The following is a 15750-nucleotide window of genomic DNA, read 5'->3' as shown; positions in this document are numbered from 1 at the left end:
AGAGATTGGGGTTTTAGGCTAAGGCTTTCCCCGGGTTATTTCTTTTGTGTTATGTGTGATTGATTTCACATTATCAATTATATGTGTTCTCTTGATCTTGTTCAATTTGATTAAGCTTCTGTAAAGTGTTGTAGAAGTAGATCTTGTATTTTGCTTTAGTCTATTGCATAATCTATTGATCTACAGTGGAAATTTCTACATAATAATTAACTAACAATGTCTCTAACAGAAGGACATGTCATTATAGTTTCCCTGAGTTACTAATTGTAAATCCTTTATTTTTATAAATATTATTTATTATATTATGTGAAATGAATGTGCCCGAATAGACTATAACATTTAAAATAATATCCTCAAATACAACTTCAATCTTTATTAATATATAGATTTTTTCATGGAAAGGAATATTTTTAACTTTTAATAATCTCAATGAGGTTTTGAAAGAACGTTTAAGCAACCTAACTATTTTTGCTTTGGTCTTCATTTATTTGAACAGTAAAATATTTGCAAATATACATTCATTAAACTCATGGGGTTGCACTTATAATTATAATTAGTTACTTTAATTAATTATATTTAAAATAATATAATTAATTATATTAAATGTAAAAATATTATTTTTAATGCATTCATGTAGAGATAAATATAAGTGTTTGTGTATTATTTGTGTAGGTATTAGTGAATTATTATAAATATTTGTTTTATTTTTTATTAGTTTTGAAAATATTTAGAATATTATAAAATTAGTGGTTATTGATAACTTATGGTTTAAGTATTGTAATAAATATATTTGGATGAATGGAAAATAAATTGTGGCTTGATCTCTATTGTGGAACTTATTATTATTGTTAAGAAAGATAGGGAAAAATAAAAATGAGATGTTTGTCTTCAATCATGGTTTTTCATCTTTTAATTCTAATTAAAAATATTGATTTCTCACCTAATTTATACTTGTTTATTAAGTTAAGATGTCAATTTTATTTACCATTTGGGTTTCCTTGGGTCTAGTTATTAATGTTGTTTACACTAATATATTAAATTTTGCATTGATCACACGAGAATTTTCTGGACCTTCATGAAATTAGTTTTAGAATAACTAACAATGTGGTGTCCCTTATTGAATTATGTGAGTTTTGATGATTGGTCAATTATGACTTGATTCATCAAATTGATTATAGAGGTATCAAGCTTTCTCATGGTGTTGATCTACTCTACATCATCTAAAATATAAATTGTTGATTATTTCAATAATTCCCAATATATTTATTTATGGGTTGGTTGCAATAATGTGATCATGTGCCTCTGTTGTATCCTAGTTTCTGGCATCTTATATTTTATGGAATTGATGTAAGAGTTTGAGCTTGCAAGGGTATACATGTGTAATTTTGGGTTATCATTTACAGTTGGGAGTGTCCTTTTTATAATTCATATGATTGAAAATATATGTGATTGAACTCTCATAGTCCTTTGGGCATATCAATAGTTTAATTGGTCAACATTGCTTTGAGGATGTCACCCCTTGAAATTTAATGATGATGACTATAACCCTAGGTAAATAGTCAACTTCCTAGTTAAAAGAATAGAAAATGATTATTAAAAAAGTAATTGGTACCTTGATGAAAACATGACACTAATAGTATTAGTGAGATAACTTATGTCCTAGAGGAATGTTGAATAATCTTATTTTTGGTATTTATTGTTTATACAAACAAATGAAATTGTTTTTTTTTATGAACCATGATAAGAATGCTTATAGTGTATTATTTTTTGTATATGTTAAGTATTGAGATGGTTATCATATTACTGATGTTTCATGATGTGATGGTATGTGATAAATTGATATAGTTCTCATGCGAGGTTAATGATGCATATGTGGTGCTTATTTATTTATTTGTTATGATAATGATGTTGTATGCTCATGATGGATATGATATGCATAGGAATCATGATGTTATGATATGTTGTATATTGACATGTAGTTCATTTATTCTGTGATGTCATGATATATCTTTGATGAAGATATGTTGATGTTATAACTTATGATGGTATTTCATAAAGTGAAGAATGTGGTATTTTCATGCAAGTTTTATGGCATGCATGAGCATGTAGTTGGTTATTATTCAGAATGTTGTGATTAACAATGATGTTATGTTTTCATGATGACATGCAAGACTTGGCATGTAGATTATTTTCTATGATACTATGATTATAACTAATGCAATGGTTGCATGTTGAGATGTGATCACTGACAGGAACTCCACAAATGGGCCGAGAGGGCTGGTTTATTTGATGATCTTGTGGGAGCCCATACTTGCGAGGGAGAATATGTAACACCATATTGGATGGGGACAAACTCAATCAACACTACATATGCCAGTGGTTCCTTTTATCTTGTATAGCTCTTGATGGATAGCTCTTGAGGAGCTATGAGACCATCTTGAGGAAGCCAAGTGCTTGATATTGTAGGCTAGGTGCCTAGTATTGGATTGGGATGCCGAAGTCTAGTGAGGGTGTAAGGACTTCGATGCCTGGGGTTGTGCGCCTTAGTAGTTGTGGAGGGAGTGGGCCAGCCTTGCGAAATGCCCGGAGTCATTGAGTACAGTACCGAATGCCTGCCTTGGGGCAAATGAAGTCTGAGTCAGTCGCGAGCCTTGGGGCCAGCCTTGGACTAGGATACAGACCGGGGAAGCTTATGTCTGGTTCCGAAAGTGGGAAAAAGGACAAAGATTCCTTGAAATTTCCCGGGTGTTGTGAAAACTTTCGATGCCTGTTGGTTATACTAGTTCAGCAGAGGGTGTAGGGCAAACATGAAGTAATAAATAACTAAATAAATAAAATGTTAAATAATTCAACTTAACTTTGGGACGAAGTTCCTTAAAGAGGGGGAGTATGTAATGTTCCCTAATAATAATAAAAATAAGAAATAAGAAGTAATATAATATAATATTAAAAGATAAGAAAATAAATAATAAACAATAAAGAAAAGATAATAACAGTAAATAAATAATAAAGAATGAAGAAAATATAATAATAATAAATAACAATACTAGAGTTCTAAATAAATATAAATAAAAATAAACTGTAAAAATAAGTAAAGTTAATAAAAAGTAAAATAAAATAAGAAAGAGTTAAATTTAGAGCACTATAAAAATAGTAAAAATATCAAAAAGTAAAAAGGAATAAAATAAGAAAGAATTATATTAAGAGAATTACTAAATTAAGTTAAACTTAAAATAAAGAAATAAAAGTTGCATGTTGACACATGGAGTGTGTGCATGCGGTTCTCCTTCCAATGTTTGCTCTATTTAATAAACAGTGAGGAAGATGAGAGATTATTCCATCATCCATTCTCTTGGGAGAAAAGTGTTGTAAGACAAAAGATTCATTGGCAGTAGTACGTTGATTGAGGGCTCGGGAGTGGCCAGTTGTAGAAAGATTATATGCAACTGAGCCTATGGTTGGGTGGAGAGTCACCCCAAAACTTTGTTGTGGTTAGCAGGATTCAAATAGCGTTCAACTCCAAAATCACAAGCAAGGAATATCATCGCCACAGGTAAGTTGTCTCTGCTCATATTTCCAAAATTCGATGTTAAATAGTTGATAAATTGTATGTTGATTATAATTCGCATGATTAATATAATTAGTTGCATGTTTTAATTTTGGGGTTGTTACAATAGGGACATGTTGCTTGCATGGGATGTTGGATATTGGTCTAGAGTTAGGTCTTGGGCACATAGAGACTTCATATTGCGAGATTGTGGATTCCACTGGAGCTAAAGGTTGAATTTATTAGTGGCGTCATCCTACATTCCGTGTATGTAAACTTGTCAGCTCGAACAAAGTGAGCTGGTTATATCAGGTTACAATTTTGTTTTTCTAACTCGATCGTTTTTTTCTACGGCTTTGTGTCTTTGTGGTGTAATTCTGATGGTTTTGTCACAAATTCTATAGGGGAGCATTTTGACCTACACTTCAGTGTTTCTTAGCGAGCGAGTATCCTTGCCTAGAGTTTTTCATTAGCTTCTTTAGTTTATTGGTCTTCCTTGTCTTAGTAGCTTGGGTCATTTTGAATCCTTGGTATCTTCTATACGTTCCTTTGTCTTGGCCTTCCTAGTCTCAGCCTTCTTAGTCCTGGAGTATTTTGGGATAGCGCTTTTGATTAGTTTTTCCCTTGTTGGTGCAAAATGCCCTAGCAATATATGCGTAGTCACTAGGGAGGTGGAGGTAGAGGCCCATAGGGCAAGGCACATGCCCAAGCCCAAGCCTAAGAAGTTGCAACTATCTTTCACTCTACTACGCCTCTTGACAGTCGTGAAAAATCCGCCAGCTTGAATCCCTCACCACTAATGACTGTCAAGTGTATTTCAACTCCAAAATCCTAGAGGAAGTAGTCAATTGGGTTCTTGACCCTGGTCATAATAGGGAAATACATAGCCAATACCTAAACTCCATCACCCTCCATTGGCAGTTAAGAACTCTTTTAGGCAAGGTCTTGAAAGAGAAGCATGAAGATTATAATGGTATCATCTCTTCTTTGAATGAAATCAAACAGGTGCAGTGGTACCAACACTCTTGTTTGGATAGTATGAATGCTCAATTAACTCACCTGAAAAGTCATCTTTAACATAAACTTAAACCTCTTGCTCTTATTAATGCAAGTGCTAAGAACCCAACTTCAATAATTTCTTGGTACTCTTGATTACATGATATATCTTTTAGTAATTGTTTTTCCTATCTATATAATTCAATATATAATAATTCTAACAATTTTTAACCGCAAATGTTTTATGTTTTTTTTATTTGACTTCACGTTATTAATTAACCAATCTAGTTTCTCCCTAAGTAAATTGAGACCTATTTGAGATAAACTATATTATTTTGCCATTTTAAAATAATACAAACTTAATTATTTAATTATTTAATAAATAAATAAATAAATATTTCTCTAGGAACTTGGCTCCCAATACATTGTCACGTGAACCAATAAATCGTGAAACATTGTCTCGTGTGCACTGAAACTGGTGAGTGAAACATTGTCCCATGAACCACTAGGTACAATATTAAATTATTTATTAAAAAGGATGAATACAATGAAAGACACTATTTATTAAAATACAAAACGATAAAAAGAGAAACGCGAGAAGTAATTAATTAAATTACGGATAAATAAAGATAATAAAAATTGAAATAGATAAATAAATAGTATGTTTGACAAGTGGATATTATCTTAATATATATTAACATCCATCCACTAATCAATCAATACGTATAATATGAATATTTATTTTTATTTAGTGTTAAAAAACAAAATCTAAATAAGTTAATCTCAATTATATATAGAATGTGTTAATTGGGGAATATTACTTATTATGTAATTATTTGAAAAAAGTGTAAGACTTTTTTTGTTATCTTTAAAATTATTATTTTACTTTTCCCAAATCAATATACATGTTTTTTTAATACTTAATATTCATTATCAAAAAATATATATATCATTATCATATCCATATCCATGTTCACAACAATATAGAACCAATCCCTCGGCCTGGAGTATGCCGTAAAACTGCTTCTGCTTGGCTAAGAGCTCGTCTTCCTCGGACGTAAGGAAACAGGTTAACGGCCCAAGACCCAGAGGCATCTGGCAGGAGTGAAAGCCTGCTCCCTTACGGACCACCAGCGGGTTATTACAGGTGGCGTGGTTTTCCTTGATAACGGTGATGAGTCAAACCGACATTCGCGGATAGCAGCCAGAGATGGCTGTCCTCACTGTTGGTTTGACCCCTGAGTTTGATAGGTTTTGCCACCTTCGGAAAATAAAAAAAAAAAAAAAAAAATAAAAAAAAAAAATATAGAACCAATCCCCATCAGAACCAAAAACATACTCATCTATGAACAAAGATGCATTCAAACACATTTCATCCATTAACTTGACTTTCCATCCTATTTCTACTGTACTTCTAAATTATGGAATGGTGATTCTTTTAGTAAGGCCCCCCTACAATGGATTTCCATAGCAATTTTCATAGAACAAATTTACATTGTGCTTTCAACCGTCCAAATTTGTAATTTGTAATATTTTCAGTTACCCAAGTACAGTGATGTGTGGTTTGACGGTAAGTTACATGGGCTATGCCCAGGCAGACCGAAGTTCAAATCTCATTGACTACATTGCCCTGCTGTGGTGGCAGCTAGAGGGGCAGATTCCCCTTTCCTGTGAGTCTGCTCTTGCTAAAATCATAGAGACTTAATATACCCGACTTGCAGGTAGTTGGTTATGCTCTTGGTGTTAATGCTAAAATCATAAAGATTTAGTATAGCCGACTTGCAGGGGGTTGGTTATGCTCTTGGTGTTATAGTGGCAGCGTTGAGATTTGATCTTGGATCTCCCTTAGATTAGACCACACAGTTACCAATTCACCATGTTGTAAAAAAAAAAAAAAAATCAGTTACCCAAAAAAAACAGAAACCATCGCTATGTGCCCCATTTGAAGAAACTAACCCAAAATTCAATCACCAAAAAAACAGAAACCACCCAAAAAAAAAAACAGAAACCATCGCTATGTGCCCCATTTGAAGAAACTAACCCAAAATTCAATCACCAGAGACAAGTAAATACATATGGATAGCTAATGTATATATACAATCTTTGTGGTCACATACAGGCATACAGCGCGCAGTGCTCCTCTACCATTAAGTTCAAATGCACAAACACAGATGATTTGCTTCTGTACAGTTAAACTACACAATCCATCTGCTCGGCTGTTTCGGCCCTCTTTCATTCGCTTAAGCCACCAGCTCGTACCAGAAGATACTCTGAAAACATAATAGCATGTTATTGTTACCCTTACCAGTCCCCGTAACCCTTTCTTCTCTGACTAAACTGTATCCGAAACATACAGATCCACAAACGCTTTGGCTTCTTTATAGTGTTCCCCGGTCCCGACCAGAAGCAAAACCAGGGACTCCTTTACCATACCTTTCATCAAATTTAGGAGCTGATGCCTGGCTCCAGGTATAAGCATGACTGCTTTCAATTCTGGAATGTAAGCAACTGCTTGATCTAAAACAAACTCGCAGTAATCATTTACACTGTCATTGAAGCCCGGGAAAGAGATCACATCCTTCACAATTTCGCCGAAATGATTCTGCATAGAAGAAATTAAATGGATCTTCAGCCACGCCACGAGTTTGTCAACTACATTTTTCGGAAGATCCGCATCCAGCTCCCCGTATCCGCTGTTCTGGTACTCCATAACTCCATAGCATTCGTAGTTACAGGGCGCGCCAGGGAAATCGGCCATGTGTGATAAAATAGAAATGTTGGAAATTAAATGTCGCAGGTCTGCAGGTCGAACCTGGTGCGACACATAACATAAATTGACCACAAACCCTCGCGATATACCTAGGTAGCAGGGATTGACAGTGCCTAAAATTGATGGTTAACCTTGGCGTCACATCACCGACCAGCTCACCCGCACTATCGATGGGACATGGGAATAACTGATTTTTAGAGTGGGGGCCCACACGTGAATTTCGAAAATTTCTTTAAAGTTTTGATTTAAAATTTATTTATTTATAAATGAAAAGAGGAAAGCAGGTTCCATTTTATAGAGTTGTGTGGAGAAATAACACACAGCTTTAATCGTTAAAAAAACATTTATTTGATCCTTACACTGTGATAAAAATTATGCATTTAATAGATAATCAATCCCACTCTATTTCATTAATTTTTAAATAAAAGGTGGATAGTCAATTATATGAAAAAATTGTTTTCACATTTCTTTTTATTCTCAAATCCTGCCACTATTTCAAGATTTTTTTTGGAGGCAGCTGGCCCTGTCATACTTTCATTATTTTCGGTAGGTTAAATGTTTAACTAGTCCAGAGGACATTATTATTTTCGCTATGTTCAATTTTTAACTAGTCAAAGGAAATGTTATTGATATTATTATGTTTTTTTCTAAGTTGATTAATTTTCTCTATCTTCTTTCCAAGGCTTTAAGGCTTTTGTTTTGGGCGATTTTCGAAAGATTGTATATGATCTTCTAAATGGGGATGTGAAGAATTCGAATCTGATTGAGCATTATTTATTTGATGGATTTTTTATTAAGACAGACCTTTGCTAGAGCCATCATATATGGAACATTTAGATCTATGTCGTTTGTGAGGTCTTGTGTCTTATCCTCTTTCATCATTGAGCTAGTTGGTTCCTTTGGCATAGAATTTTTTCTCGAGATTTGCTACATGTGGTAAAGACTTGGGAATACTTCCAACAACCGACTAAGGGACTAATTGAGTAACTTCTTGCATCACGGTACCGTTCAGAGAGGAAAGAGCTCTGAACTTGTTTCCAAACTTGGGGTTCTAACCAAAATTTGTGGCTCCTTGAGGTCTCAAATCCCTTGTCCTTTAGGGGAATTTTTCACAAACCTCTTGCTCTTCATGAGTTAATTGATCTAATAGTAAATACTTTGTCAGCAAAGTACAATCTCTAAAAAGATGCCCATATCCATGACAATGCCTACATCTAAATGGGACATTTTCATAATCTATTGGTTGTTTCCATAGATTATCCTAATAATAAATGTCTATTGAAGTTGGAAGAGGTTGTGAAATATTTATATAGACACATATCCTTGCATAGGATGTGTATCTCCCACTCTTAGGTGCCTCAGAAACCTTGACAAAGTTGTTAATGGAATTGCCAATGCCTTCAAGGATTTATTCCTCCTATTATTCTTTTGGAAGAAAAAAGAGTTGAACCCCTACTAAGGCAGCAAGGAAGTCTACCTTGTCAGGGTTGTACCGCTCTTTCCAAAATCACACGAAGAGCCCAACATTATTAAAAATGTAAGGTCCTCCTTCAAAAACCATCATTCCATCTTCAAATCTAGAAAATATAATTGTGAAGAAACCTTTTGCTCCTAGCTCCAAATTTATTTGTCCCTTGAGGTTCCATTTTATTTACGATCCAACCGATCAATGACTTTTGAGAGGGCCATAATTCGATGAACTAGGTCAAAGCATGATCCTACATATATTGGATATGTTATGGAATCTTGTTAGGTCTAACCTCATACCTTGGAGCTTGTGTTGCTTTTGGCACGCAACGCCCTTGAATTTTATTTTGTCAAAATACTTCTAGCAATGGTTTCTCTGAGTGACCAAAATCTCCATTACCTCCAACTAAACTTTGAAAAGGACACAAATGATGAGGAGTTTGGGTAGGATTGCCAATCGATGGACAATGTTTTTACAAACTCTTGAGACAATTTGACTGAAGGAGGGCATCAAACCTCCTCCCATGGAATTTCCGAACTAGCCATGGATAGTTATACAAAAGAAACCCTAGTAAAAACCCTCTCTTGTAGTTTAAGAAATGTTTTTTCTTTGTTTGTTTGTTAGGTAATGTGAGCCTTGAGATGATTTGCACGCCTAACCTATGGCTTGAGTAGTCACAACCTAGGGGCATCCAAGTCGTCGCACCTGGCTTGGGCCAGACCAACCCTTAGCATGAGTAGATTTTTGCCCACGAAATTTTGAATCAATGACCCATTTTTACCACAGAGTGTCTTAACATAGCAACTTATCACCGTCTATTCTACACTATACGCCCCATTGACGTATTTTAAGAAATGTTAATAAGTAATTAATTATTTTTTAAAATTTAATTAATTAAATTTATGATTGAAGAAATATGTTTAAAAAAATAAAAATAAGAATATTTTAAAATTTGAAAAAAGAATATAAATTAATAATGATAATGATAACTAACCTCTATTAAGATATAAATTTGAATTATGAACCCTAAGGGATCGCATTATGTCGGTAAAACTAATCAAATCCTAACCCTAGGGGCATCGAGGAGAATTGATCCCATGACCTCCCATTGACGAGATGCTTTAGCAATGGGTAATAATTGAGCTAACCCTTGAGGCTATTTTTTATTCAAATTGAAATGTAAATTAATAATTTTAGTCTTATAAAAAATAGTTATAATATTTAATTATTCATTAAAAGTTGTTTGATGTAATTTTATGTTGATAAGTACATGAATCATAAATAGTAGTTCATAGTTTAACAAGGCAATTTTTTTACTTTTTTCATCGGAATTTGACAACATGATTTTGGTTGAGATCACAATGTTCCATCGTTTAAATTGCATTTTTTAATGCAAAAATGGATTTGGCACCCTAAAAAACGGTAGGGCACTCATATTGCAAACTCAACATCTTAAAACTATGATTTTCTCAATTTCTCACAAGGTTTTGGATCAAATTGACTAGAAAATCTACTTAGAAAAGGGCCAAAAAGTTACCTTGGTAGAGTAATGTCATCAGTAGTGGGTAAATGTTATGCACCAATATGCAATAATGAGGAGGCCAACTATTCCCTTTAATTGCAAAGTCTTGGTTTTGGAAAAGAACCAAACCTTCCCTTTATGTACACTTACATGTATCCACCAACCTCTACCCACCCCTACTTAGCTAGCTACCTTCATGAAATTCAACCTAGCTTCATTTAAAGAGAGGAAGTCAAGATCTCCTCATAGAAAGGGGAGTTAGGCTTTGTTTGCATATTAAAGACCTTGATACTCTCTTGCCTAGTGATAGGTGATCAATACGATTCTGAGTTATAACATTAACAAGTTCTACTCTATATATCTTTTCATAGGGCATGAGACTTACCAGGCATCAAGAGAGTTACCAAGTATCTCTAGTATCTTTTGACTAGAAAATTGGGTGAAGCTAGTACAAATACTCCACAATTTAATAGTATGAACTTGTGACTTAACAAGGATTGAGACATTTGAAGACACTCCCATCAATGATCATTCGAGGATTCCACACCAAAGACACACTTACCCCTCGATAGATCAACATTAATCAATATTCCTACTCATTAAAACCATTCAAATTTACACACAAATTACCTTATATCTATACCATAAATATCAAAATAATTCACAAATACACAAGCTTTGCATAAATACATTTAGACAAATCCAATAATGGTTTCTCTTTGCCCCCATTAGGGGTGTTAGGTGACACGGTGATGGAGGTTAGGGCCAAAGCCCGTTATCCCACCGCCTCCCACAACATTTAAGAGTGGAGTGTCGTGGTCATCCCACCCAATGCATAACACATGTCAATTGTTCCTACCTCATTCATTGTGATGTTAAACCTTCCCATGTTCAATTGCTCTGTGAGGAGAGACCATGCTCTCTGAATTATAGGTGTGCTTGGACTCCTTCCCCGTAAAATTCTCTCGGTTGTCTGACAGTGGTGAGTTTATGCATGGAAAGAAGATAACAGTATGGTACAATGAAGTGGAAGTGACCTATGTTTGCATGTAAGCTAATTTGGCCTCTAAGTTTATAGGGAAATGTTGCTTACATGGGATATTGGATATTGGTCCAGAGTTAGGCCTTGGGCACATAAAGACTTCATATTGTGAGACTATGGATTCCACTAGATCTAGAGGTTGAAGCTATTGGCGGCGTCATCCTGCATCCCATGTACGTAAACTTGTCGGATCGGACAAAGTGAGATGGTTATATCAGGTTATAATTTTGTTTTTCTAGCTAAGTCATTTTTTTCTATGGCTCTGCACCTCTGTAATGTAATTCTGGTGGTTTTGTCCCAAATTCTAAAGGGGTGCATTTTGACCTACACTTTGGTGTTTCCTAGCAAGCGGGTGTCCCTACCTAGAGTTTTTCATCATCTTCTTTGGTTTATTGGTCTTCCTTGTTTTACTAGCTTGGGCCATCTTGAATCCTTAGTATCTTCTATACTTTCCTTTGTCTCGGCCTTCTTAGTCTCAGCCTTCTTAGTCCCGGTATATTTTGGGATAGTTCGTTTGACTAGTTTTTCCCCTGTTGGTGCAAAATGCCCCAGCTTTGTATGTGTAGTCGCTAGGGAGGTGGAGGTAAAGGCCCCTAGGGCAGGTCGCATGCCCAAGCCCAATCCTAGGAAGTTGCAACTATCTTTCACTCTACTACACCTCCTAACATTCGTGAAGAAATTTGTCAACTTGAATCCCTCACCAATAATGACCATCAAGCATACTTTGACTCCAAAATCTTGGGGGAGGTAGTCAATTGGGTTCTTGACCCTATTCATAATAGGGGAAGGCAGAGCCAATACCTAAACATTGTCACCGTCCATTGGTAGTTAAAAACTCTTTTTGGAAAAGTCTTGAAAGAAAAGCATAAATATTGTAATGATATCATCTCTTCTTTGAACGAAATCAAGCAAATGCAGTTGTATCAACGCTCTTGTTTGGCTAGTATGGATGTCCAACTAGCTCATGTGGAAAGCGATATTTAATGTAAACATAAACTTTTTGCTCCTATTAATACAAGTGCTCAAGAACCAGCTCCAATAACTACTTTAAACTCTTGATTATATGATATATCTTTTAATAATTATTTTTCTTAACTATTTTTAGCAACAGCAACAAATATTTGATGTTTTATTTTGTTACACTCGAATTTAAATTATTAATCCACGAATCTAATTTCCCTTTAAGGAAATTGAGACGATTAATATATGAACTATAATATTTGAGATGTTCTATTTTGAAATTTTAAGATAATACAAAATCAATTAAAAAAATAAATAAATAAAAAACGATTTCTCTTAAACTTGGCTCCCAATACATTCTCACGTGAACCAATAAATAGTGAAACGTGAAACATTGTCTCGTGTGCACTGACACTCATGAACCACTAGGTAAAGTGTTAAATTATTTATTAAAAAGGATGAATACAATGAAAGACACTTTATTAAAAAAAAAGGTGAATTGAATAAAATACAAAATGACAAAAAGAGAACCACACCAAGTAATTTAGTAAAAAGGGATGAATACAATAAATTAAATTACATATCAATAAACTTGTGATGAATAAATATAATACAAATTAAAATAAATATCATTAAATAAATTATGTATTAATTAAGAGTAGATAAATTAATTTTAAAAGTAATTTATTTGGAAAAAAAATATTTTTAATTAAATAAGTTACAAATAAATATATTAATATTAATTAAAAAAGGAATAGTGATTATTTATTTTATTATCAAAGTTTTATGAACTACATATCAAATAAAGGGATAAGGCTAATGGATTAATATTTTGTATATTTGTTTTTTTTGTCTCTCAGTTTGTTTTTCAGAAGAAAAAAACAAATTGAGCTTTATTAATGGAGTAAAAAGTTCAGTTTACATTGGCCTACATATTTCAAAAATGTGTTCACCATTGAGAGAAGAAACATCAATAGTCTAGAAAGATTCCGAAAAAGAGAAAAGTGCCATATAGAATAGAGACATATATCTACCATGGACAATAGTTCGCAAAATATAACTGAGAAACATAGTCATGTCCATAATCAAAACTAGACAACAGAAACAAAAAGTTATCAAAAGGAGAAAGTGTGCACCCATTATGGGAGTGTTATATGGCTATTTTCTAAAACATTCCCCTAAGAGAGTTTAGTGTAAAATATGTATCCATCCATGTCCCTTAGGCCCAGTTTTGATATTGAGTCAGCAACCATGTTGAATTCGCAGAAGACGTGTTGTATATGGAAATCTTGGAATGTATGAATGAGAGTAAGGGTGTGTTCCTTCCAGTTTTGAAACGGGGGCGGATCAAAGTGTGATGTGCCAGAAATGAAACCAACTCACAAAAATATAGAAAAGATAGAACAACGCCTTAGAATTCAGTCTCTTCGAGGGGGCAACCTCTTTTACATTACACAAATGAACAATTCTTGGATGATTCAAATGACAAAACCTCCTTTCTATATATAGGAGTCTAAGGGATCACAATATAACCAAGCCAACCTAACAATAATAATATAAAGGCACAAAAATAACAATAGTGGGATTCTATGGGGCACAATAATAACAATAAGGGATACAATGACAATAGTAATGGGGGAATCACTAGTATTATAGGGACCTAACATGCCCCTCTCCTTCAAAAAAGTGTTGTCCTCAATGCTTGAGTAGTTCTGGATGCTTCTATATAAAATTCTCATCCTCCCATGTGGAATCTTCAACAGGTAAGTTCTTCCACTTGATGAGATACTCTGAAATTGATCAATTTCGTAGCTATCGAGTTCTTGTTTCTTTGACTGCTTCAGGTTCCAATATGATTTTTCCTTCCTCATCAAGTTTTGGCAATATTGTTTGAACTGGGATCTTGTCACATATAACCTTCTTTAAGCATGAAACATGGAAAATTGGGTGCACTAAAGAAGCTGCAGGAAGCTCCAATTTGTATGCCATAGTACCAATCTTTTGCAACACCTTGTACGGACCATAATACTTTGGTGATAATTTATTATCCTTCTTAGCTTGCTTAAGGGACATTTGTTTATATGGTTGTAGTCGTAGGAATACCCAATCACCTACATCAAAACTTCTTTCGCTGCGATGTTGATATGCCTGTTGTTTCATTCTATTTTGTGCCAAGGTGAGGTTATCCTTTAAGAGTTGGAGAACTTGTTGCTGATGCTCGATGTGATCTTCCACTGCTTGAACCTTAGAATTTTCTCTTAAATATGATGTGATGGATGGTGAATGATATCCATAAAGTGCCATAAATGGGGTCATTTTTGTTGCAGTATGGAAGGAAGTGTTATACCACCATTCATCCAGAGGCAACCATTTGACCCATTGTGTCTATTTATCATATACAAAGCAACAAAGATATCCTTCCAAACATTTGTTTACTATCTCAGTTTTCCCATCAGATTGAGGATGATAAGATGAGATATGAGCTAACTGAGTACCAAGACAAGAAAATAATTCTATCCAAAAATTTCCAGTGAAAATGGGATCTCTATCGCTTACAATAATCTTTGGGTTTCCATGTAGCTTTTGAATTGTTTCCATAAATGCAGTAGAAATTGTACTCGCTTTAAATGGATGAAATAATGCACAAAAGTGTGCATACTTGATAAGTCTGTCAACTACCACCATGATAACACTCTTTCCTTCGGACTTGGGTAAACCTATGTAAAATCCATTGAAACCTCCTCCCAATATTGCCTTGGAAGCGATAAAGGTTGTAATAGTCCTGGGGTCTTAATTGTTTCAACTTTATTTTGTTGGCAAACCAAACATTTCGCCACAAACTTTTGAATATCCGATTTAAGGCCATCCCAAAAAAAATCCTTCTTAACTCTGTGGTAGGTTTTTAGAAATCCTGAGTGCCCTCCTAAGGGAGAGGTGTGCAGTTCCCTAAGAATATTTTGTTTGATTTGGGAATTTTTACATAGGTATAACCGATCCTTGTACCATAAAAAATCATTTTTCCAGCTAAATGTATCAGATGCACTGGGATCTTGTTGTATCTTTTGAATGAGTGCCCACACTTCCTCGTCATTCTTCCATTCATTCCTTGCTTCGTTTATCCAATCTGGTTGGATAATATAAATGGCGCAAAGAAATGCTTCCACATCCTCATCATTTCTTGAGAGTGCATCTACCACAACATTTTGCTTCCATTTTTTGTAGATGATTTCAAAGTCATAGCCCAACATCTTTGTGACCCATTTTTTCTGCTTTTCTGAAGATAATATTTGTTCTAGAAAGTATTTAAGACTATCATGATCTATTTTAGATGAAATTTTTGAGCTTGAAAAAACTCTAACTTCCTCAGATCATATCTCCGAAAATATAGTGAGACAAGATATGAAATTCGGACGCGAGGTTCAGCAAGCTTTCATCTCAAATGGTT

General features: G+C 34.3%; 1 protein-coding gene across 1 annotated transcript; it reads right to left on the bottom strand.

Moving 5' to 3' along the window:
- Nucleotides 1-6656: 6656 nt before the first annotated feature.
- Nucleotides 6657-7412, bottom strand: LOC149159747 (uncharacterized). The gene has a single exon (XM_089433547.1). The coding sequence runs from the start codon at nucleotides 7299-7301 to the stop codon at nucleotides 6876-6878; it is 426 nt and encodes a 141-aa protein (XP_089289673.1). The 5' UTR covers nucleotides 7302-7412; the 3' UTR covers nucleotides 6657-6875.
- Nucleotides 7413-15750: the final 8338 nt, after the last annotated feature.

This window comes from Pinus tabuliformis, chromosome 5_2 (genome assembly GCF_031772625.1).
Source record: "Pinus tabuliformis cultivar Carrire ecotype Pingquan chromosome 5_2, CPIR1, whole genome shotgun sequence".
NCBI lineage: Eukaryota > Viridiplantae > Streptophyta > Pinopsida > Pinales > Pinaceae > Pinus > Pinus tabuliformis.
The sequence above is the reverse complement of the archived record's forward strand: the minus strand, read 5'-3'. Positions and strand labels throughout refer to the sequence as shown.